The sequence below is a fragment of the Antechinus flavipes genome, chromosome 2 (assembly GCF_016432865.1).
Source record: "Antechinus flavipes isolate AdamAnt ecotype Samford, QLD, Australia chromosome 2, AdamAnt_v2, whole genome shotgun sequence".
NCBI classification, from domain to species: domain Eukaryota; kingdom Metazoa; phylum Chordata; class Mammalia; order Dasyuromorphia; family Dasyuridae; genus Antechinus; species Antechinus flavipes.
Genome location: NC_067399.1, coordinates 116,813,035 through 116,840,630, shown reverse-complemented (window position 1 = coordinate 116,840,630; position 27,596 = coordinate 116,813,035). Strand labels below are relative to the sequence as shown.

The following is a 27,596-nucleotide window of genomic DNA, read 5'->3' as shown; positions in this document are numbered from 1 at the left end:
AAGGTATTAGGTTATTAGAATCTGAACTAGGGTGGTATCCATGTAAGTGAAAAGGAAATGAACTTTAATAGATACTATAAAAATAAAATTAATAAGACTTGGTAACTAATTGGATGTGGGGGCAGTGGAATGAGAGAGAGTAAGGAGTTGAAGATGACTTTAAGATTATGACCTGTATGACTGGAAGCATGGTAAGACCCTGAGCAGCAATATGGAAATTAGGAATAGATATGAGTTTAAGAAAAGATGAGCTCCCTTTTAGATGCCTTGGGTTTAAGTTAAGGTGATGTGCACCAAGAAATTAATGACTATAGATTAGAGATCAGGAAAAAAAAAAGTATATATGGAGACCGTAAATCAACTATATAAAAATGTCACCTGAACCCATAGGGAGTGATCACTAATAAACAGAGATCTCCAGAGCTTCTCAAGTATGAGAAATTATAAAAGGGCCCAAGACAAAACCTTGGGAATAAAAAGGGAGGATGGGGATTTTACACCAGAAGAGACTTATAAATTGTCAGACAAGTAGAAATAGGAGAGAAAAATTTTAGAAAACTCATGGAAAGGAGCATATTTAAGAGGTGATCAAGTGATGTTGGTCAAATTATATAAACAAGGATTGGGGAAAGGAAAATAAAGATTTTTTTAAACCTTGAATAGAATAGTTTCAGTTAAATGTTAGAAGTTGGAAGCTAGATTGGAAGGGTTTGAGAATTACATATAAAAAGCAATATGGAAAGATGGTTTTCTCCAACTTGCCCTTCCCCCACCCCTCATTTGACTGTGAAAGTGAGGAAACAGTAAGAAAATATCTTGAGGAGATGGCAGGGTCATTTTAAAGGTATTTGTTTATTTTAAGAATAAATGGAAGTTATCTGAATGTCTATACAGTTTTTAAGGAGCCAATGGAGGAGAGAAGAGAGGAGTGAAGAAAGGAGAAGAGGAGAATGGAGGAAAGGAGAGAATAATAAGATGGTGGAGAAGGTACACTTCAGGAAAAGAACAGGAGAGAGTAGGACCAAAGGAAGAGGTAGATGAGTTAACTTTGAAAAGGAAAAAACCAACCCTTTTTCTTGGATCTGAAAAAAGTATGGCAAGAGTGGATAAATACAGATAAATGAAGAGAAAATAACATATTGGCCTGGATTATTTGGATTATCACATTAATTCTCCAGTTTTCTGTGTGTGTTGTGTGATGAACTAAAGAAAGTGCCTCATAAATTGAAAAAAATTGAAAACTAACTGCTCTTTCATAATGCCTATAATTTTAGGAGTAAAAAAACACACGCACACACATAACCTAAATTTGCAGAGGAGGAAAGTTGGTGTCATCTGACAAGTTAAAATACAGCACCCTGAATTACATTTGTAGTTTTGTTTGTGTCCATAATCTTTGACAGCTCATTTGGTCCCATTCTATCCCACTTCCCCAATCTGTATACAGGTGATACTATTATTAATCTCAATTGCACATGTAGATTTACTAATTAATTATAGGTAATTATCTTTCCATTTCCATCTTTGTGGGACATTTTAGTTGTTGCCTAATTTCCTTTCTTGTTATTCAAAACTAAACTAATTCACACACACATACATATTTTGCTTTTTTTCCTTTGATTATTTGTCCCACCATTTACTCAATCATTCTCTGTAGGTAGAAGTGATGAATGTTGCTGAGTGCCAGTGGTTTCTGGTCCAAGATGAATACCCCCAAGGAGCTCCTTACACTGAGTCCCAAGCTCCTGTCAGCTTGGTAATTGATGATGTTTTCACTTCAAGGTGTGGGATTGGGACCCATCAGGCTCAATGGGGGAAGTAAGTGAGTGAATTGACTCAGCTATGTCTCTTAGCTTTGGCCTCTAATAAGCATAAACTCATTACTGCCAAATGTACTTTAACATTATAGGGAGAAAAATCAATCAGTTTAAGCCAAAAGATGTCAAAACCTGGTGGTTTCAGAAAGAACTTTTAAAATTTTACTTTTAACTGGTAAATGAAGGGATAAACTTTAATCAAAGCAGGTTTTTTTTTTTCTTTTTTGAAAGGTTGTTTTCTAAATTCAAAATGACTTTGCCATTTTAAAATGTTAGGACCAAAAGATGAATAATCCAGAAGAAGAGCCATAAAGTCAATGGATCTTTTTCAAATTTTGTTTTTCCATGTGCCATAACAACCTCCTACCCAAAAATATATGAGAAAACACAAGTACATTATTTCGAATGTAGATTTTATATAAGCTTATTTTTATAGTAATTCTGTGAGCAGTTGCTCCATTTCTTATCTATGCAAACTGGAAGTAAAGTAGGCACCCTGCCAAGTCACTGACAGTATGTCTTGCCCAGGTTGCCATGGGTGACTAGCGAACTGACATCCTGGGGACCCAACACAGAACAGTCCCTGACTAATGGCTCCTGGATTCCCTATGACCTTTGATCCTTAATGACCTAGATTAAAACTAATGACTTAGTTCAAGAGGCATCATACAACATGTGAACTTTTAAGAAAAGAGTTGCTTTCAAAGAAATGATTAATTGGTTTATAATATTTATATCATTGATTGATATTAACATATTTAACATTAAGTGTCACAAAAACTGCAAGTGGTTATTCTTTTTAATGTTCACTTCAAAAAACATTTCCCTTGAAATGTGTAAAATGAATTCAGAAGTTCAATACCCAAGACAGATGAGGTTCATGAGTCATAAAACAAACAAAGACAATTTTCTATCCAAGACACAAACTTGGTAAGTAGTGCCACTATAATATTACTCCAAATTTGTGCACCACTTCTGTCATGAGAGATTTTGTTGCCATTTTAGCACCAAGGGCTATTGGCTGTAATGTGCTTCAGCAAGGAGGCTGGCGGCTACTGTAACCACAGACTATGCTGTCCGAACCTTAATGATAACTTTCATCACTGCATATTGTCACCATAGAAATGAAACTAGATGGGGCCAAATGACAAGGTTCTTCCATCACTCAATTCCATATTACACAGCCTGGGCCTGACAGCCTTCAGGACTATTCTCTCATCCATCCTGAATACGCAAATACATTCTCAACAGGCTCCAAAGTAATAATCTGCCCTTCTGCAATGTCATCATTTTTCAGACTAGTCCCAGCAATTCTCAGTATTTCAAGACCCAATGAAAAGTCTTTCATTACCTTGGATTGCCTAGAAAAATTTAAAATGGGAGACAGAGAGGTCTAGTATGGTGAAGAGAACCACTTTGATACCATTAAAATGGTGAAATATTTTCATTTCCAAAACCTGAAGTAAACAAGTAGTGAAATAAGGAAATAGAAGGATGGGATTCAAACCCATTTAAATCAGTTAGAAAAGGGGAAATAATGACAAATTCTAATGGTGATTTCCATTGTTACTGTCTGCATAATAGTCAAATCTTCTAATGTGTACATTATTTAAAATGTTACTAGGCAAGAATTCAGATTGCCATAATCATTAATATTTCATGTATCAAAGTAATTTTTTTAAAAATCAACTCTTTAGGATACCAGCCAAATTTTTTGACTGGTATATTGAATCAGTGAAATTATTATTTATTCTGCATACTATAATCACACTGTTATATACTGACTATAAAGACTTAGAGTTGAATAATGTCTACACATTTATACAAAAGAAGGAAATGAGCAAGTATAAGCAGAATTTAATCAGGGTAGACAAATCAGATAATTTATATCAAACCACTTCTTTTCAACAGCAGAGTTTTGATTTATTTGTTTTGGCCTGGATTATATGGATTTTCAGATGATTTTTAATCCTTTATTTCTCTTTAGTAATATAGACCAGGTTAAGTATCTGAGACTATTCATCAGTTTGCCTCTTCCCTTTGCCCTCTCCTAATTTTCTTTCCCCCAGTGACAAAAAAAAATAATGTCATTATCACATTTGAAATTATTTCTTTAGGACTTGATGAACTTATGGAAATGACAACAAGTGAGAAGATAATATTCTATGGCAGTAATATATATCTTGACAAATCTCAAAGGCTAATATCCAAAATCAACAATATTAGAGCTATTCTGACAGATGTGCTGGGATCAACGTTTGACATGTTATATGATATAAAATTTAAAATATAATATTTGTAGCTATGGTAAACTAAATCAGAACAAAACATCTAGGAGTCTACTATAGATTGTTCCTAATATTCTGTAAATCTATTCTTTAATTAAACTTAACCAGGTCTTCCACAGAACTTTCATTACATGATGTATGATAATATAATATGGAAGGAATACAGTCACCTTCTAAGTACAACCTTATGAAGATGTTTTGGTATGAGAACATTCAAATCTGATTTATGATGCTATTGTATCAACTCAGTAACTAATCTTCCAGTTCAAATATAACACATAAGAGCAACCTAACTGTAACATATAAATTCCACATATACTTAAAAATATTATTGTCTGTAATTTAATATAACAGAATATTTCTAAGTCTATAACCTTGCATGCAGAAGCAGTTTTTCAAGCATTAATACTTAAATGGGTCATATGCACCACATCTGTCATTCTGTCCTGAAGTCTATGAGGCAAAACCAAGACTCTGCTAGCCTATTGATTTTTCTAGCATTTACTTTAATTTACTTAACCATTGAGAAATCCATCAGTACATAAAGGGCAACTGTCCATTACTGCCTCATTTGCAGACATTCTTTCCTCTCATTTTTGGTAAATATTTTCCTTAAATTGCTATGTGTTTACAGTGTAAAAATGAATTAGAAAAGTGCTCACACCTGTTTCTGTTCAGTAACTGCTGCACTGAGGTATATGTAACGTGCTTAAAGATAGAATAAATATCTAGACATTATTACATCTGTGTGCAAAGGGTGGTAAATTAGATCCTAATTACATTAACAGGGATTCTGCCTCCCAGCTTAAATTTTACATGAGCACTCTGTAAAAATCCAAAAGCTCTGCTGTGGTTTCTTTATGAGCTGGTGATTACAGCTACTTCCTATGCGGTCACTAAATATTCTGTTTACAAATAAATGAAGAAGCTTTGAGCCAACTTACCAGGATAATAATCCATTTTTTCTCCCCCCTCCCCAAACCCTTGCCACATAAGCATGGCAACAATCAGAAGCCCTGGCTTCATCTAATTACGCTATCACATAATTTCACAAATTGCCTTTTCACTGGGGAGCCAAGTGCAAAACACGCTCACAGTGGGATTTCAGGCAGCAGCTCTCATTTACTACTCATTCCTTGTTAAATTAAACACAAAAACACCAGTTGTGTGAAAGAAGTCAAAAAGAATTCTTGCAAATGAGACAGACAAGTGCATCTCATATTTGTACTATTTTTACAAAAGAAATTGTGAGATTAGCAATATGAGTTTTTAAGGATACAAATCATTCTCTTAGCCTTTCCTTTTTTCTAAAATTACTCCTGCCATTATACAAAAGCTAGGAGTTTGGATGGAAAAGATTTTTACAAAAATGTGAACTTTATAGCAATACAAATTTTTTTTGGTTAAAAAGTTGTTGAAGATCATATATTTTTTATTCTTTGCCCTTCATACTACACCTAAATGCTTTACACTATAACTACATGTGAACATCTGCTATGTGTATTAAACAAATGCCACTACTTACCTCAAGGGCATTAATAGTAATACTGTACTTCTATTCTGGCTACTAGAACACCAAATTCTATTCTTTAAGATGCTCTAAAACTTAAAGATTTTTGATAAAATTGCTTTAATCTTAGGTATTATCTTTTAAAGTATTAATGCCTTTTATGTTTATGAAAAGTAAATCTTAATAATTATAAGTTTTCTTTCCTCCAGCCCCCAAAGCCAAGAAACTAAATGTAGAAGACAGATTCAGGGCAGAGGAGGTTTGAGGAAAAGAGTATATGGAAATAATGTTATTAGTGGGAATGAACTTGAGGTTATGGGACTATAAGGTGACATTTTTACATCAACAACCAAACACAGATATTGTTAATTAAAGCTATTCCTTTTGCAGTAGAGGAGCCAGTAGGGTCAGATACCATTTTTACATCACCAGCCAGTCCTTTATGCATGTAGATTTGCCAGCATTATCTGCACAGGGAGAAGAAAACATTAGCAGCAGCTGTCTCTGTGCTTTTACATTGAAAATTCTATTCATACAGACAGGTGGAGTAATTTAAAAGCCAATGTGGTGCAATTTGGATGTGACTAATGCCACTGTTTACTAAAATGCCACCATTACCACTGTTTATGGAAACATTACTAAAATTACATTTTATTCATAAGAATTTTAAGATTCTGGTTATTACCAGCTTTAAAATGATCAGACCCCAGAGCCATACCCTTGAGCTGTGGCTTAATTCGCCTGGGTTTAACAGTCTGCCACACTGAGCAAACTACAGTTGGATTCCAGTTTGGTGAGTAATCGGACCTGCATAAGCAGTTTCTTGAATCTCCATAAGGCAAATTAAAGACATAGCTCTTTGGAGTGCTGGCCACGTGATACAAAGAAAATCTTCAAGGAGGTGAATTCTCTGTTAGATGGTTTTGTTAGGATTTGCATTAGGAAAGCTCCTTCACCCTAAAACCATTTCCCTGCCTTGTTATTAATAGACACAGGTTTGGTGCTACAGAGTCACAGAGAAGTAGCAAAGATAAATGCTACAGTTTAACAGTTTTTTTAAAAAAATTCTCAATGCCCTTGCAAAGATTTCCCAATTGTCAAAATCGTGACATTAATATGGTTAGAAATTCCAACTGAATACTGGAGAGGGAATTCTATTAAACACAAAACAAAGAAAAACTCATCCTTGACAATAATTTAACTTATAATGCTTAACAGATTGCATTAAAATTCATGCCCAAATTCCCTGCTTTGTGTTTTATTTACAATAAATATTAAGTTAGATAATGGAACAATGAAAAGCAGTGTATTACAGGGAATAGAAAGTTATCCAAGAAGACTTGGGTTCAAGAACTTTTGACATGCTAACTAGGAGACCACAAATAAATCACTTAACTTCAGTTCTACAGCTAATTCTCTAGACTAGCAATTACAGACAGATTGCCAGTCAGTTAAAGGGATTTCTACTCAAAGAGGAAATCCCCTGATGAAATCAAAGGTATGGTTGATGAGGACAACAACAATAACTACTCCTACTCCTACTCCTTTGTTATATTAGAGGTATACATTTTATTCATAATTCAACTATTTTAAATCTCTAACATGAAACATGTCTCTATAATATCATATTGAATTTTTCAAATGAAAAGTTATGATTTTGGATAGTTATTTACATAATATATTTTAAAAACTAAGTAATTTTGCATAATAATAATTTTTTAAAGCTCTACCAGTTTTTTTTAATGGGAACTTTCTTCCCAGTAGAATGTAATCTCCTTGAAAGCAGGGACTGGCTCATTTCTGTCTTTGTAGACTCTTTGATTAGCACAGTGCCTGGTACATAACAAGTGCTTAATAAGTACTTATTGACTGATTGATTAGATATGTTATCTTTAAAATGATAGAAACCAAATACTTTTATAGTCAGATAAATGATCATGGCTGAAATGTAGCACAAGAGAAAAGGAAAGTGGGCATAAATTTTTTGTGAAGATATTTACAACTGAGTGAAAAGACTAAAAGTTCCCAAGAACTGAAAAAGTTATGGAAAAAAAGTGTTCATTTGCAAGATACCTAATATACATAGTTTTGATAAACCATTAACATTATATTCAAATTTATCTCAATGATTAAGCCAAAATGCATGTCAATCTATTTGGTACAGACTTGTTATTTCTTTGGTATTTGAAGCTGAAATTCCTTTATCAAAGAATTTCCAAAAAAGTTTCCTTTATCAGTATAGATGAGTAGCTGTCCTAAAAATGGTAATCTTGAGAGTTTTCTGGGATACTCAAGAGATAACTGACTTGTCCAGAGTCATAGTGTGTGTCAGGCAGGATTTGAAACTGGGTCTTCTTAAATCCTAGATCCATTCTTTGAACACTATGCTTCAGTTGCTTTATGTTATATTTTAGCAAAGTTTTAATAAAACCTTATCTGATTTTAAAATTCAGTAACACAAAAAAAGTTAGATTGCATGAAGTCAAGTTTTTGAAATCTACTTTTCTTTCTATTCTTTAAATATGAAGCGGTTACTCTTGTATTGGAAGTCTACATTAATTGAAACCTACAGCAACTTGTCTACTGTATGCTTTATAATAATAGAAAAATTAGAAGATTACATGAGCTACCTTTGTCAAGATGATGCTTATTTTAAGATAAAGTACTTCAAGGCTTAAGTGACTATTGGGACCGGTAGGTTAATGTCAAAGAAAAGAGCAATTTCTATCTCAACTATCTTATTCTCTTCTCTTACCAACCAAAAAATAAGTGCTTTATCTGAGATTCTCTCTGGAATGAGCACAAGTCTATTGACCACTCAATTTCCTATGATATTTTAGAAACAAACAAAGCATTTATAGGTTCTGAGCTGCTCCAACATAAGAATGATCTTTGGCATGAGCATCTCTCCCTGGGAATCACTCTTGGATACTAATCTACACCATGACAGTTAGTCCTATGCTGGAACCTCACCATAATCCCATATAACCTGAGGATACCAAACAGGTAAGTATGGACCCCTATTCAAAGCATTTACTACTGTAGAGTCAAAAGAATTCTATGATGTGGAGTCCCCACAGTCTGGAGCCAGAGGCTCCATGATCCTATTAGTACTACAAAAATAAGTAACAACAAAATCACAGCTTAAGACATGGCCATTCAGGATATGCAAAACAATAAGGAATAATCATTTAACATTGGAATAGATAAAGGTTAGTGAAAGCCAGAGTTTTTTCCAAAAGGAAAAATATATATATATATATATATACACACACACATACATGTGTATGTGTATGTATGCATATGTATATATGTATAGGTACATAGATATACTGCTTTTGTTGAGAAAGGCTTGGGATGATGTGCATGATTTCAGTCATTTACAAATAAAAGTTAAGACAAAGACTACATAGATCTATGCCTCATGACAAAAAGATTTATTACAAAATGGGGGAGGGAGGGTAAAAAAAATCTAAAATTGAATCAAGTTGAATTTTTATTTAACTCAAGGTTCTTATTTCTATAAGGTAAGATTGTTTTGATTTCATTCCTAAAGACTTGAGAAAGGAGATGCAAACATTTTTCTTGAAAATGATATAAAATTCCTTAAAGTCTGGCTAGTGTTAATGCTAATAATGACAATATCTGACATTTATATAGTGATTTAAGTTTTGCAAAGTGCTTTACAAATACTATCTTATTTTAGTCTCACAGCAACTATAGGAGCTAAATGCTATTATAATCTCCATTTTACAGATTTTGAAACAAAGACAAACAAAGCCTAAGTGATTGCCGAGCCTTGAGTTGCACTGCTGGTATGTATTTGAGGTTACATTTGAACTCACCTCTTGATTCCTAGATCCAGGAATCCAGCCCTTGTTCCACCTGATTTCATTAAATTAATGTTTCAAGTGTCCATGATTTCACCAATGAAATCTATTTTCCTCCTCCTTTGATGAACAATACACTTAGTCTGTGCTTTAGTAGACTGACTTTCTGATTTGCTGTGGCTGGACACAGCAACAACATAAAACACCAAATCTATCACTCAGCAAGTACTACCTTTTATACAAGGCCTTTCCTGATTCCTCTCACCTAATTACAGATACTATGAATGTACCTATACATTGATACATCTTCCTCAATAGAATATATGTTCTTTGAGAATAAGGATAGTTTCCTTTCTGTCTTTGCATCTTTAGCAGTTAGCCTGGTACCTGGTATACAATAAGCATTTAATAACTGTTTGCTGATTGATTCTGGTAATGACCCTATTAAAATTTAAATAAACTGCCCTTGAACAAAAGACATATAGTCCATAACTGAACCAGGACTCATAGACTTTCCAGTTTGGTTAGACCTGCCAGAACTTGTACTCCAGTGACATAGGCCAGGATAGAGCATAGGATGAAGACTTTAGTTGAAGCCAACAGGTACTAGAGGACAAAAGATGTCTGCTATCTCAGTTTTAATTCTTGAAGTAAAGTAGAGAGAAGAACTCAAATATTTATTAAGCCTGCCCAGTATTTCATCAAAGATACATTATTACTAGGAAAAATTGCTATGTCCCTATAATACTTGACCAATATTCAAACAATTTTATTTTCTTATTTGGTTGGTTTTTGGGGGGAGAGAACCTATGATTCCACTGAGGTACAGAACTCTCATTGAGAAAATTTCCTTGATTAATGGAGATATGCAATTGTTGTACAACTGAAAGTCTTAAGAGTGTTGCTTGCAAAATTAACAACTGAGATCATACAACCAATGTGCATAAGAAGCAGGATTTGAAATCAAGTTTTTCTGATTCCAAGGCTCCTCTAATCATCAAACCATATTGCTCTTTCATTCAAAAAGTTATTGCTATCAAATACCAGCAAATTCATAGTCCAATTATTCCCAAACTAATATTTTATTGATATAATTGTACAACTGAACAATTCTGTTGTTAGTTCATATGTTGTCAAGACCAAAAAAATCATCATCTAATGACTAGGCTATTGGTTATGATACTGTCTATACTTAGATTCAACTTATAATATAGATTTAAAACATCAAAAATATATGTTAGAAAAAATAACCACAGAAACAAAAAGAATAAATATAAGGAAAAATTTACCACTTTCCTAAACTCAACAAAAACCCTTGGATGAAGAAAGAAATAATGTTCAACAACCAAACCATTAGTTGAGAACCAAAATGTCATTAACATTTAGAGATATAAAATAATTTTTAAAGACCACAAGTTATTTACAACTTATGACTTATGAGCATCTACATAAATAAAATTTGACTTTAAATGTGCTTTTGGGTTTTTTTAAAGGTTGTTTCTTATTCTTGCTATTTTCTAGTCTTCATTTGCACACTATAATTAATCCAGATCAGAAGCACAAAAGTGGAAGATAGTAGGACACAGGATCAAGGAGGGTGATGGAGGGTGCAGAAGGATAGGAAAAATCTTTGCCATGTCACTAATGGTCTCTGGGGCCATAACTTGGGTAACACTCTGATGCTTCCTTTGATCCTTCTAATTCACAATGATCATTAGTATTAACTCCAATTCTTCTGGGTGAAGAATTCCATCTGTAGTCTTTTTTAATTTATCTGACTTAAGCAAATCCATGAAACATACCATTAGTGTTCCAAAAATTGTCTAAAAAAATAGTTTTCTCCAAATCAGGCTCACCATTAAACCAGTATATTCACATATATATGTGTATGCATTCACATATACACACATATGAATGTTTTAGGTATATGCATAGTTTTCTAGCTTCAGGGGTAGTTAGAGGTCATGTTAGTCAGTCTATTAATTTTGCAGATTAGGAAATTTAGGCTAGTTCCTAAGAGATTAGGTGACTTGCCAGTAATTAAGCAGTGCTATTACAGTTGAATTAGGACACACCAATAGTTTTTGCTTAAATAAATTACAGACTGTTGTATGTACATTCTCAAAACATTTTCAATTGGTTGATACTTCCAAACATTTTGGCAAAAGTTTTCCAATCAGAGTTTAATCACAACAAAACCAAGATGATAGAGGATGTCAAAGAATTAAGGCAAAGGATTTAAATGAAACAATGTATGGTTAGATGAATAATTTTCTTTAATTACATACTATGTGCCAACAGATGGGGAAACAAATAAAAACAAGCTTATGTTTTAATAGGAAAAGACAACAGAAATATGGGAATGTTTAGGAGAAGGTATATTGGTCTAGAGAGTCACAGGGATAGTAAATTGAGCCATGAAGCATGCTCACTGAATTTCCCTTTACAGAAATATTAGAATTTGTTGTGATTATAAAAGATAGAAAGTGCATATGGGGCATCAAGGTGGATGAGAAAAAGTTAGTCAGTTTCTAATAGGGGTTCACCCCAGAGACAAGACAAGAGTTCCAAAGTTGAGGAGTTTAGCCACTCCTAGGTAAGTTCCATAGAGGCAGTTTAGAGACAGAAGCATTGAAATTCGAATCTGCTTTAACAAACAGTATTTTCTCTTTCATCATTGTTATTAGTGAAGCTTGAAGTTTCAGGAAGAGTGGTAATAGTAATCATTCTTTTTCTAGATATGAAAAGTTTCTTTGTTATGTATATCTACATTAAATTCTGAAAGGAAAAATAAGTTTTTACCAGATGTTCTGTGGGTAAAGAAAAAATATCTTCATACTCATTTCACATTTTTCAGGGATTTATTTCATTTTTTATCATTTACAAGTCAGATGATTTGAAGATGAAATTTATGAGTTATCTCCATTTGCAACCTTTTGGGATCAAATATATCAATATGAAAGCAGTATGGGGCAAGTGGCAAGGAGGAAGTCACTTTCTCAAATACTGTACACTTCCGTGATTGATGTTTCAGGCAAGAGTGCCCAAATTCAGCCTTCTTGCCAGACAGAACATATTCTCAAGCCTACTGACAGCTGAAGAATGTTAGCTCATAGAGCATGATAAGAATATTTACCATTAAGCCTGGCAGAATGTGAGTGTGAGGAATAGAAAGACAGAATGAGAGGAGGGAGAAAGACAGTGACAGAGAAAAAGTATGTGCATTGCACTTACTTTGGTCAATAGTTGGAATAAATTAAATTGATCCAAATTTATAGTTCTCTTCCTTGCTAACATGTCATAAGCTTGGAGCAGATATCCTCCCCCACCCCCCAACTTGCCAGCAAAGATATGATACTAAGATGACTCCAATAGAACTAGTTACCCAAAACACAGCTAATGCAACATCTGTCTCTTCTAGAGCTTACAATTCCCAATTCAATTCTACTGACTCTATCTAAAGATGGAGAGGCAGACCCTCAGGGCTCTTTTCATCTAATCGTGTTTCTATGGAAATGCCATTATCAACCTGGAGGATTGTGTAACTTCCAGCCTATCCCACATTGGCTTTATCCACAATACCAGAAAACTCATTTGTTTCTAAAAGTGAGGTGTTAGACTGTTATTGACAACAAACCAATATCAAGTTAAAAAAAAAAAGTCAAGTTAGGAAATAAAATGCAAAAACAGAAATAATCATCATGAAAAGAACATTTACATTCACATCAAGCCTATTACTAAAGCACAAATAAAGGTTTTTAAAAAGCAGTTATTGGGACAACTAAGTGGCCCAGTGGATAAAGAACCAGCCCTGAAGCCAGGAGGACCAGAGTTCAAATGTGACTTCAGGCACTTAACACTTTCTAGCTGTATGAACCTGGGCAAGTCACTTAACTCCAATTGCCTCGGGGGAAAAAAAGAAGCCGTTATTTCTATAGCAATGATTAAACTTCACTTAGACATCCATGATCAATAAAGCTCAAGTATTAATTGTTATAAAGTGATAGAAACAATGGTTGACTGAATTTATGTCCGAGTTTTATATTTCAGCAAGACAACAAATAAAGTTTTTGCTCTCTTTCCCTAAATATACAGACAGACATATACTTTAACTACCACTTTTTGTCCCTGCTTTTCAGGATTCCTGAAAGAGACAACAGCTCCATGTAAGAGCAGAATTTAAATGAGAGCCAGTAATCACTTTTCCACTTTACTAAAAAAGTTGGAAACTGCAATGTGAATGAAAGGAGGTCAGAAGAGAAAGAGTTTTGATTTTACCTTTAATTTAAGAAGAAAAATAAATATGTGGTGGTTTTTTTTTGCTATATTTTAGTTATTCTTCTGGATTTTTCCCATTCTTTTCTGTACCCCAGGCATCTATTCATGTAACTGCTTTGTGGCAAAATAACAGAATATATGCAAAACACATCCAGATTAAATGCTATGACATAATAGATTATGGTGACAGTTGAACTAATGTCCTCAAGAAAATCTTTATATATTTTCTTCCCTTAACTGATAACTATGATTTTGAAGTGAATCATAGACACACATATTACTTTTAAATTATTTGAAATAATACATTTCTAAGCATCTTCAAGCATTGCTAGGAACAAACAAGTTTATTTTCCTTCTGATTCTGTTTGTGTGCATTTAAATTTAAATAGTATCTTTCAATTTGGGGGAGTAATTTTCTTTGAAGAAGCCTTCTCTACCTAAGTATACTGAACTAAAATTGACCTAGAAGTTACATTATTGAAATTTTATTTTATTCCTTAAACAACAAAATTTTAAGCTCGTTTCCTTATTCTTTTTTTTCTTTCATTACATATGAGTAAGTCCAGTTTTGTTTGTAAGAGACCACAAGCCCAAGAAAGGGTCTTTAGTTCCCTCTTTAGAGTAGTAAAATGTGCTCCTGATTAAATCTACCTGTGGATAACTACAGACCAGCACATTTTTCTTCTTATGCAGCTGGGGCACAAATCCAATAAGGTTTTTATTCAGTGCCTATTCTGCTCCTCTAGAATACAAACTCTTTAAAGCCCTTTCAAAGGCAGATTTTTTTTTTTAAACTAGAATAACCCAATGAAAGGATTGGCCCATTCCTTTAAAATGGACAGGGTGGGGTGAGGGGTGGGAATCCAAGTAATTTTTCCAAAAGATATTTGAATTTTTAAATTCTTGGTGCTTAAAAAAACTTGACTATAATTTCCTAAATTGTTTGCCAATTTTTTTTTAAATCAACAATAATTAAAATTATTCCTGAATCCTTTGCAGGATTTTGGAATTCACTCCCTGTTAAATCATTATACCACCTGATTACATAATTCACAGTTTGCTTGGAATTATAGTAAGAAAAAATGTTTTGTAAACTTTAAAGAGCTATATAAATGTGTTATTATTGTTTGTTGTTGCTGTTATTTGTCCTTCATTCTAGAACTTTTGCTAAAGCTGGAAACTATAAAGGCTACTTTGACCGTGAAAGAAGTGGCATTGAAGAATTATAATCTAAAATATGCAAAGAGCAAAACTAAAATGAATTATACAAAAACACAATAAATAATCACTTTTCTACTCTTGTGTTTTTTTAGAATAATTATTAGCAAGGAATCAGTTCCTAAGAATAATTGCTATCTAGGTAGATCAAGCACATGAGAAACATTCATGAAATAAAAGAGGAGTGCTCTTGTCTTTGGAGAAGTACTTAGCACATATTCACATAAAAAAGAGGGAAGGAGCCTCTCTTTAAATTTATATACTTTTAAAATTTTTATATAAATAACAATCATATTTTATAGGCATCTCTCTTGCCAAATTTGTCTGACTTTTAAAACTAAATCAGATCTCCTATTAAACCAGAAGGGTGGGATTATAAAGTCTATTTAAACAAAACTCCTAAATTCAAAAGGCTCCAAGTAGTTATACAAACTTGCCTTTTCTCTAAAATAAATAAAATCAATACTTCAGAATAAATTAGAATTTGCCCTGGATAAATGCATATTTCTGAGATTATTAGTGGCAAGAGGTGAAAAGGGTAATGAAAATTAATTCAATAATTAACTTTTAAAAATACATATGGACTTATCTTTCAGCATTATAGTATAAGAACTATTTTCACTCTTTAGGTCATGAATGACTGTAATCTAGAACACTAGATAATAGCTATGTCAAAACTACACTGCAACCTGTTAGGAAAGTAGGTAAAAGCCATCAAAACAATGAAGGGGACAGTTTAAAGCTTTAGATAATCTAACCTCCCTCTTTTACTCTGTGAACTCTATGAAGGAAAAGAAGCTTGAGGGTCTTCTCAGCTAAATGATGCTGCCTCATTTAGGATCAAAATATTGAATTTTTTATGGATTAAAAAAAATTAACTAAGCTGGGGCTTAGTTACTAAACTACAGTCTATATATTCAAAGACCTTCCAGTTTATTAGAACTCTCCAAAGTTCATCATCTGCTAGAACAGCTTTCTAGAATCGGAAATGGTCTGAGAAAATAATACCCAAGCTTGAAATAAATTAAGCAGTTGGAAAATAATAACAAAAAGTAAAAGTAAAAGCACTGATCAGCAAGACATTTGTTCATATATTCATTCCTTAGAAATAAAGAAATCCAATAAATATTTTCTTAACCTGTACATTTTTTTAATAGTATGATCATCTATCTGTAAGACTATTCACAAATGTATGACCTATAAATAGTAGCTATCTAATGGAAGGATAAAAGTAGTAGCTTTCTTTTACTTTCTCACTTTCTTTTCTGATTCTGTCTGAACTAATATTTGATAATATTCAGTGGCACTTCAGTTTGAAGTTGAATGTGAAGCTTTTCACAGATTTGAATGGAGGCTGAAGAAAACCCATTCATTTTATACTTTAGTATAAGCCTAGACTATAAAAAGTAGTTTTATTATGGCTCCAGGGCCAGTCTTGATTTTTTTCTAGGTTATTTATAAACTGGTTGGCCCCAAATAGCAGCATGGCAGCAACACTGCAGTTGACCCATTGTTACCTCTCTTCTCTTGCTAGTCTCAAACACCAAGATAATTTTGAACCTCATGGTTCCTAATCCCTTTGGGCACCTCTTAAGGAACTTGATGCTGGCAGAAGAGGGATACCAGCAAATTTTCTGAGGGCAGAATTTATTTTTTTTTAAAAAAAGCTCTTTTTTAGAAGACCAACAAATGTCCAAAAAAAGTTGCCTTTCTGACTGGCCATGCTAAGTGCTATCAATTTAATAAAATATAAAATTGACTTAAGACCTATTTTGTGGCCCCATCATGGTGGATAAGCACCACTGAATTCCTGAAGTACCAGTCAGCAGAAAAGAAGACAAGAGATTTCAACTAAGCTAGAAGAGCATTCAATATTTGGACCTCATGAAAGACTTTAAATGTTTCATCCAAGGATTAGACAACTTAAGCTTAGAGAACCTCTTTAGCAGAAGGTTGGTCAATGGATGTTGTCTTTTCAGCCACAGCAATTCAATAAGATCTATTAAGTTTTTAAAAAGTTGGGATTGGCAGCAGTGGAGTAACCCATATTAATGAAATCAGGTATCCAAAAAGCCAAACCAAATCAAAAAACAGGTGGCAACAGTGGGTAAAGAATTGCAAATAAGGAAGATATGAGTCTGAAATCAAGTTGACTACAGGCAAATTACTCAATAATCTGTTTCATCATCTGTAAAATAGAAGCACAGAATCTCCCAAGGTTGTAGTGAGGATCAGGTAAAATAATATATATAAAGTGCTTTGCGAACCTTAAAATATTATAATTTAGTAATTTAGTACAATGCAAGTTATTATTACTATGTTTTTGAAGTATTGATGACAATGATAATTTAGGATACTTTGGGATAACAGCAGCTAAATATTATCAATATTCAAAGTGTAGTCCTAAGGGTCCCTAGGGAGTTCCCCAAGATCCTTTCAGACAGTCTTTGAGAACAAAACTATTTGCATAATTTTACTAAGATATTATTTGATTGTTAAAATATTCTTCCTCTTTCCAACTATATGTCTGTGTGATGACAGATTTTCTTCACATACTTGAACAAAAACAACATGTCATTATAAATTGAATGCAGAAGCAGATAAAAAAATCTAGCTGTCTTTCATTAGATCAGATATTAATTTATGTATATATATATATATATATATATATATATATATATATAGTACAATACCATTCTTGTTGCTATGTTTTGTTCTGTAAAATGTTGTTTTTCATAAAAACATTATTTATGTTAACATACAATGAGTTTCTTTTTATTAAATGCATTCACAAATATTTTAATGATCAGTTTTCATTTCTAATATGGTTAAATACTAATAGATATAACTCATAATAGCAAAAGTTTTGAGGGGTCTTCAATAATTTTTAAGAGCATAAAGTGGTCCTAACGTAAAAAAGGTTGAGAATTGCTCATTGAACATATAAAAATCTATTTAAAATTCATCCTAAAATTTTTGGCAAAACCAAAATAAAATAAAACAAAACAAAAATCTACCTTCAACTTTGAATGGTATTAAGTGGAATGGAAGATGTATGCTGTGAAGTTACTATTGCTGCTGTTTCCTTTCCAATTCTCCACAAAAAACAATCTACAATAGCTAATTTTCTTAAATATTGCTGGATGCCTAATCTCTGAAGAGTGGAGCTAGCCTGGCATTTGGCTTATCACTATATTTGCTAAATAACAAAATATATGGCATTTGGCTTATCACTATATTTGCTAAATTAAAAAATATATGGCAATTAAATATGATTCAGCAGCTGATATCCCCGTGTCAGTTTACCTTTGTGACAACAGAGGGCTAACTTTGACATAGTGGAAAAATCACAAGTTCAAAAAAATAAGAGATACTGGTCTAAAAGCAATCATGTAAAACTATATATATATATATATATATATATATATATATATATATATATAATCACATATAAAATTTTACAAATGGAAGATTAAAAACATGTCGATTTCCTTCTGGCATTTAAAGGTATTCAAAAAAATTTTAATCTTTTACACTAATTTAGGCTAGCATATTTTGAAACTTAATTTTCTATATCAACTATATCAATATTGTATGAGTATGGCTATTTTGCTTACTATATATTCAAAATCACTGCCTATATTTTCAAATTTGAAAAACATAAATCTTTATACAAACTGATCAGGAATTACTTAAGTAATAGATATGAAAATGCTTTGTAACTTTAAAGAGTGCTATGAAAAAAAGCCTACTATTACCAGTACATAAACTGCCATTTTACTTTTCTTCTAAGTTACCCTGTATACCATATTAAAACACAATACTTTAAAAATACAAAATATCTGGATTAAAACTATTTGGTGCACAGAATTCATTCAGAACAATAACCAAACTAAACAAATCCCCCAGTGGTATAGTCAAGTATCTCTAGTTTCTCACATCTCCAGCAGAATTCCTGCAGTGAAAACAGCAATACTCACACAGACAATATAAACTGTTACTCTGTTTGAAAAGTCACAAGGGATTGAACAGGAAGAGCAGACTATATATTGCTGTTTTCCTTTACTGTTCTAAATACAGTGACAGAACTTTCACTTTGGAACTGTGCCTCAAGCAAAATGAAAAAGAAGTCAATGGATTCAAGCTCTTTAAAAAATAAGTTTTGTGATTGTCATGAATCACAGTATCATAACTAGGGTATTTTAACAAAAAGTTTACCAAATTCACCAAATCACTGGCAGAAACCCAATCCTACTGCATAATGAGCAAACTTCCATTTTCTTCTTTTAATGAGATTTCTTAGTAAGAGACAGTGGGGTCTGATGATAGAGGACCAATTTTTTAGTAATCAGAAAATTCTGATTTCGAGTCTTTTCTCTGACATATTTTGGTTTTGCAACCTTGGGCAAGTCATTTGAGTAGTTCAAAATTCTTCAAGACCATGAATTCCCAAATAATTATCAGTTGTAGGAATTTCCATTCTAGGATTTCTCTCAGACTAATGAAATCATAGGCCAGAACTCCCCTTCAATAAATAAGCAAACAAACACAAATAGTGGGACTTATTATGTAAAAAAAAAAAAAAAAAAAAAATTCATTTAGTACTTTCTTGAATGAATTCATTTATATACACCTTTAAATCACAAGTGCTTATTATACATTCTTGATCTTGTGCACATGCTGAATTTGATCAAACTACAAAGATGACCTTCAAGCAAAAATCGTCTTTCAGAAGGAATATATATACATACATACATACATATATATGCATATATATATTTATATACACACATATGCACATACCACCCCCACACACACCAATACATATTATGTATAAAAGTCTGTGTCCACCTTAGTAAAATTTATACTGACAGTTATTTCTTTATCTGTCACAAGTCCAGAAGACATCATATTTCTGGACAATTTATATTATTTTCTACCACAAACAGAACACTGTCTATGTTTATTTTACATATGTCATTTAGAGTTCACTTACTGTTAGATGCTGGAACAGCCACGCCCTCATGATATTTGTGGCTACTTTGGGAAAGATGCCACGCTTTTTATGACGCTTTTTGTCCTTATCTGGATCATCATCATCACCTGTGCTGGGGGAAGCTACACTGTTGTCCAAGCCATCACCTGTAAATATAGTGAACCAAATTTTGACTGATGCTCCCTTGATATGCTTTATAATTTAAAAAAAACTGCCTTTGGATATAAATAAAATCACAAAAGTAGTTAAAAGATAATAGTTTAATATACTGTCAATGGCAAGGGGGAAAAACTATTTAGTTTCTAAAATAACTAATTGTGAAAAAGCTCCATCCCAAACACAGAACTCTCTAATTAAGCAGAATAGCAAATTGATTTAACAGCCAATTTTTCAGTTTGTGAAGGAACAAAGTAATTAGTGGGGAAATATGGGGTTTTTATTAATTATATCTTTAGAACAATTACTTTAACTGCATGAACAGATATGTGATTGTCTGTTGATATGGTTGAAACATGGTACAGTGTACAAGTACCACCACAGGTGAAAAATATCTCATAGAGGAGGCAAATTCCATATATTGCCTTTGGGATCATGTTAGGAGGTTGAGGATGTATATGAGGTTAATCATACGTACCAATGCTAAAACAATAAGTGAATATAAAAGTAATCAGTCAAGTTAGACATCTAAGAGCATTAAACGTGAGCTTATGGATAACAGAATTAGAAAAAGAAAGGATCACAGAGGCCAACTAAGCTAACCTTCTCTTTTTGCAGATGAGCAAACTGAGGCTAAGAGAGGTTAAGTAAATTCTCCAAAGTCAGACAAGTAATAAGCAACAGAGCCGAGGTCTGAAAGCAGACCATCTGACTGAAACATAGCATTTTTTTTTCCTTTTAAAAGCCTGCTTTCTAAGCCCTGAGTTCAAATCCCAGCCATGATATTTATTTTGTTCTTGTTCATCTACATTTATTTTATTCTTGCCTCATCTACAAAACAGAGCTAAAAATATACCCATTTTCTATCCCACAGGGGTTTTGTTTAAAAAAAAAAAAGGAGGGGTGGTGAAAATCTTAAAATACCATAGAAATATAAGCTTTTATTACTAGACAGAATTCAACTTCTCTTCTAGTGATCTAACATGGGAAATAAGTTTTAATGTAATAACTAATAGCATTGATTGAAATCAAACTAGCTTTTAGATTCATAATCTAGAACAAGCTTTATCAACACTGAGGTCTTTTCTAGTTCTAAAATTCCATGATTGGAACTAAAAAGTTGCCTATAAAGTATATTTCTCTATATTAAATCCTGTTTTGCTATTTATTTCCATTATAAAATTGAAGCTGTACTCCTCTGGGAGGAAAAATGTTGGCCCCATGAGGCAATAAAATTATATTTTAGGATGTAGTAAAAGTTTAAAGCCATATATTTAAAAGAAAATATACTTTCTGAGGAAATAATCATGCTACTCAAAATAAATCATAAGCATGAATGTAAAAGAGTTACACTTATTTTTATATTTGTCACAACAGCACAAAGGACAAAAGAAAAAACAACAAAGGACCAAATACACTAGATTGAAAAGTCTTCCAGCTTCTATCAGACTCCCTTTTCAATAAACTACAGCAGAATAATATATTTTGGTAATTTAGAAACTGTTTCTTTGCACTCTGTACATGTTGGTGGCTTTTTAGAAATAAACAGTTTGATCTAGGAAGAAACATAGGGTTAGTATTAGTAATACAAATAAGCATGAGAGTTTATTTACTGAATATACACAAAAGTAAATGAAATAATAGGGAAGCATGTTATATGGCCTACTAGAACCAGAAAATTCCAAGTTTTCAAGTTATACACATAAACATACAAGTATTTATACTTATACATAAGTGTGTAATCTAAACATAATATATGTGTATGTGTGCATACATATATTTATAGAATTTAATCAATTTCTGATCTATAATATTCTTTTAGTAATTTCTATATATCTAGTTTCTATATAAAGAGGTATACCTGTAAATTTTTTCTCACTACACATAGAAACCTGCTTTTTTAGTTTCCCTAGGCAACCTACTGCAACATAAGTTGCTGTTTAATTCACTACAATTCCCCTAGGCCAATAAAAACAAACAAACAAACAAACAAGAAAGTGTCTGGAATAGGTCTGAGCTAAAAATACAACTCTACTTTATTCGGAAGACTTTTTTATATTTCCAGTATTTGTAATCATGTCCTATCAAACAAAATTAGATCACATAAAAAAGTATAAACAGTTTTGTGGTTGAATTTATTGGACTTCAAATAGTTTTTTTTTTTAATATTTATTCTTCAACCCAATCCAATGAACATTGAGTACCCACTGTGTAGAAAACCTTGTTACTGGCTAGTGGGATCACTGCCCTCAAGGAGCTTAAAGGAAAAGTTTTATTTCTATTTGCATAACCAAGAGTCTGAGGAGGGCTCCAGACAGATTTGAATGATAAATTCTTTTAAAATCCAATATTTAAAGAGGCTTTTTATACACAGAAGCAATTCACCATATAAAATAACAATTCATAAAAGAAACATGAGCCAAGGAAACAACTCAACAGCATTTAAAATTTCAATGGGCTAATCTACTTTCAGTTTACCAAAGTTAACCAAGGAAAAGAGACATGCATAATATTTGTTTATTGATTAAACACAAGGAAAATTTTCCAGCCTAATGACAGTTTTAAAATCACTTCCCCATAATTATTTTCACTCCTTTAGTTTTTGTTTTTTTTCTATTTCAGAACCCCTTCAGATTAATTTAGTAGAAAATGCCTAGTGCCTGCATAGAAGAGAATTCATTGATAATTTATGGAAATATCTACTATAATCCAGAGGAGATGACTTTTTTCCAGCTTTGTGCATCAATAGATAATCAAGGCCTTAAAGCAGCCTTAGCTTCCCATTACCTCAGGCAAAAAAATTCCTGAAAGCATGCCTTGAGGGCACCTGAATTATATACTCCATTAGGAGGGGAAAGGCTTTCTGCATTCCATGTATAACACTCACCAGAACCTTTCCTGTTTATTTCTGCTGTATGAAAGCAGAAGCATTAGGAACAGAATTTTTTAAGTGAAGACTTATGTAGATACAATGGAGAAACCTTTCAAGCGAGATCCAGATCACCTCCTTCAATCCCTGGCAGTGACCTATCCCAAATAAAAGGTTTCTGTTACATCATTAGCTCAAGCCAAAAACAGCCTTGGCTTAATGCACAGTTTGTTCTTCCTACTGTTTTTAGGCAAATACAGCTACTTTACTCCCATCTGGGAGGGAAATTACACTGCTGGGTTGTAATCTAAGACAAGATTTTCATTGGAAGCAAATGCTTTCAATCCAGTGTAAATACTGGTACATGTTCAGAAAAGCCTAAAACAATAAACCTGGTCCTGTCCGGCAGAAGTCAGGGGAAATGGAGAAGGAAAAGCAGCATAATAAAGCAAACTGTTCTCAAAGCAAACTCTTTCATAGATTTTAATAAATGGCTTGACCTCTTCCACTTTTAAGGAATGGAAGTTGATCTCGTAATGTCTAAATCTCAGAGAAAAGCCAAAATGGTCAGTTGTACCTTTAGCATTTCCATCCACCCTGCAATTTGATAGTCACCTCGATGAGGTCTCTGGAGGATTTGTTTCCTTCTCTTCCCCCTCCACTAAAATTTTAAGATCACTAAAAAAAAAGAAAAAAACCTTAGAGAACCACTGACCAACCACATGGCAGCAGCTCCGAACCACATTTGTAAAATGTCAGCCATGACTTCATTCCTAGAACTGACTTCTCCTGCCGCCAAATGAAGGCAAACTGAAAAGGTGGAAATAATCATAAAAATGATGCTAGTCCATAAACAAGCTTACAGCCTCATTAGTATAGCAGTAGGCTCCACTGGGTGATTTATGCTCGTTTTGCTGATGCCATGAGGAAATGCCATAGGGCGACTTAAGCCAACTGCTAATGGTTTCTGACAGCTTCTTAGCAACTAGTGCAAGCAACGTTGTGGCGTTTGCGAGTGACAGAAACTGAAAATGTCATATTATCTGCCCATGTGTCATGAAGTCCGTGTGGCAATTAACTAGTAGGCCAGTGACTGAGGGGCCAGAGGCTCTTGAACATGGCCCTTGGCTATTCCGAGACAGACTAGGGATGGCTTGCATTCTCACTGCACATATGCAACATTCTAATGCAAGAATCTGGTTCACACTACCTTTCTGTCATTGATGAAATTGGTCCAGTCCAATTCTTTCTCTGTAGGAACTCCAGTTGCTTTCTCTTTAGCCACTGCATGGTATTGCCAAGGGAGCATATCAAGTAATCTGCTTTCATATGGTTGTCTGAATGACACCTTAATGGGTGATACCTGATTCTTTCCTCTTTGAAAACTGGATCCAAAGGTACTACTCTCACACAAATTAGTCTAAAAGGATTTAAGAGCACTGAAGCAGACTCATTGCCTGTCAAATTGCTAGGAGTATATGGAACTCTGCACAGCAACAAGACACTATTTAAAAAACACCAAGCCTATAACAAGCACTGGAAGAGTCTTGGCTACACATTTCAGTTTCCAAGCTATCAAAACCATGCACTATATGTCAAACTGTCAAACCTTTCAGCATGGGCCATTTGCCCTTTCAAATAATATTTAAGAATTGTTTTTACAAAATTTTATAGGCCATGGTCTAGTGAAAGAGGCCAACCAACAAAGAAAGGAATTTGTACTACAATTCGTCCACGGACAATTTCTTGTGAGACCTGGGCCTATCCCTACGGAACAAGGCAGGTGACCTGTGGCAGCTCCCAGGCTGTCAGAGAGCTCAGATTTCAAACACGCTCAACTCAAACGTCCCAGAGTTGCCTATTTAAGCATGCCCAGGCATTTAGGCTGTGCTATCTCATTCCTTTCAAGAAAGGATAAAGCAGCATTTATCGTATTCAGGCCATTCAATGGGTCAGACTGGCCATGTCAGCAGGGGTTCTTCTCATGCAGGTCAAAACCCTCTCCCCTTTTTCTCCCCCTACCAACTCACTCTCTGTCCTTCCAGTACCACCATTCCCCCATATCTACACAGAAGTAGAGGCAAGAGCAAAGAAAATGAATTCACTAAAATTTTACCGAAATAGTTGGGAGTGTTCAATATTAGTAGACAGCCACATATTAAATAAATTAATACCAATTTCTTCATCTAATAAAGGCATTGTTTTAAAAAATAGGGATATGTAAATCTAAAATTTTGTTTGTTTCACTGGAAGGAAACAAGAGAAGGAAACAATTTGATAAGAGTTTCAAAAACATTTCCAGCTCAAATTCACGCTCTCACTCTCTTATGCCTAGACAGAAGTGGCATAATTATTTGACATTCACATTGGAAGTCAAAACTAAAGCCCATTTACAGAGACTTTTTGTAACTCAGAAGTTGAGAGTCATCCTAAAAACACACTTGAAGATCATGTGATATGATGCTAATATTTTCCTCAAGTGAAATCATTTCCCCTTATCCTAATTTTTTTATTAGGAAGAAAATATAAACATGGAGTTTTTTTTTTTTCTTTTCAGCTTTCACAAAAAAACACGACCACCTGAAAAGATAATATTGTGTTCCTTCCTTGAGGTTCTGCAGCATTTCAAGACTCCAAAATTTAGGTGTTCTTCAATCTGAAAATTCCTGGTGAAAACATTTTATTTTGTGGGGTTGTTGCTTAAAGTTAATGTCTAAACTCTAATAACAAACATCAAGACCATAACAGGCAGCACTGGGTGTCCATGTTTTTTTGTTTTGTTTTATTTTGTTTTGGTGACAATTCTGAAGCTACTCCAGTGGATCTGGCTAGAGGTCAAGAATCCAGAAAACAAATAGAAAAAGGTTCCTAGATAGGTTTTGTTGAAGAGGACAAGATATCACCATTTCATAGGAACCACTATCTTTTTTCAACATTTTAAACAAGTGTTTCTCTTCAAGGAATTAATGAAATATTATATTTTCTCAAGTTTTTGCATAATTTCTTTAATATTTCTAATCATCTTGGCTTTCATTTGAATGGGTATTCCTTCAATCAATGAAAAATTTAAGTGTCATGTCTCAGTAAGCCATCATGACTGATAGTTTTTTTTGGGAATGAGCTTTTTCAAATTTAGCTAACATGGTTCTTGGATGATAATTTAATATTCAACTCCTAATGGATGCCTTTACAACTTGATAGGACTGCTTACATTCTGCCTATACTGGAATAATCCGTTGAAATAAAGTTTAATGAGTATAAATATAAGTTCTCTCAAACTTAAAATGGAGCCCCACTTCATTGAGAAAAGTTTTGAGTTCCTAATAGTTACCTTCATAATTCTACATAAATCCAGTTATTGAAAGAATTTATTTGAATAAATCCTAAAAGAAATATGCTTAATAGAAATGGGAAGTTATTCTGAATTCTATATGCATTTCTTTGACAGAATAATATTCTTTGTTTAATGAATGAATGTCTTCAAAAATGCTTATATAGATCACCATAAATATATCAATGAATGTTTATAATATTTTTGGGAGAGTTATTCTTTTTCCAATAAATTAGATTTTCTTATAAGTATAAATTGAAGCTCTCTGTTGTACTTAAGATCCCTATCTGTTAAGCTTTTATTGTTCTTATATTATGGCAAAACAAAATAATGTGCAAAAGTTATTAGGCTCTTTCTGTTGACTTTTAAAAAAAATTCCATTTATTATATTATTCCTCATTATATTCTCACTATAATGGAAAAAGGAAATTTAAGTCATTTCAAATCAATTCAATTTTATTTAATAAGTACCAATTATATGAAAGATATGAAAAAGGCTAGAATATAGAAAAAGGAAAAACAGTACCTGCCCTCAAGGAGATCACAGTCTAATGGGAGACACACTATGTAAAGAAATATATGACAAAATGGAAGTAATATTGGAGAAAAGACACTATTAAGAAACATTACCTTAGACTTCTTCTATAAGGCCAGATTTAGTTAAAAGAAGCCAGGGAAGACAGGAAGTAGAGACCAATAGGGAGAACATTCAAGTAATGGAGAGATGGGCAGTGACAAAGGCTCAGAATTAGTAAGATGGAGAGTATTTTGTATTAAAAACAATAAGAACTCCATCTCTAGATGACAGTCTATGTGGAGAAGAATAATATAAAAAAAAACTGGAAAGATAGAAAGGAGCCAAATGATAAAATGCTATAATTTTTAAGAGTTTAATGATGGATTCATTTAGCCCTTTCAATTAAATTTACTGCATTTCTTTATTAAGAAATATACAAAGGGACATTCATTTTTGGTATTTATATATCCTTACACACACACACACACACACACACACACACACACACACACAGTATTGCCAGTTTGATCAAAGTAACATAATAATAATAATAAAAGATTCCATCAGGTAATTCCATACAATAAGATTACATCAGATAATTCCATACAATTTATTTTACCATTTATGAAATTTATTTTAAGTACAACTGAAAAAGAAGCATTTCCAAAAACTCACATGTGGCATTGTTTGAAATCACAATAAACAATTAGAAATTACCATGGCTTCTATAATTTCCACAAACTCCTATTAAAGGCTATATGTTATATAGTATGAAAACAGCTGTAT

General features: G+C 33.1%; 1 protein-coding gene across 3 annotated transcripts in view; it reads right to left on the bottom strand.

The window, feature by feature from the left end:
- Window positions 1-27,596, bottom strand: part of MEIS1 (Meis homeobox 1) — a 153,702-nt gene that overhangs the window by 47,715 nt on the left and 78,391 nt on the right. For all 3 annotated transcript variants that reach the window (XM_051975401.1, XM_051975403.1, XM_051975402.1), the window contains exon 8: window positions 19,938-20,083. In XM_051975401.1, the coding sequence (XP_051831361.1) occupies window positions 19,938-20,083 (146 nt within the window). The remainder of the gene's footprint in view (window positions 1-19,937; window positions 20,084-27,596) is intronic.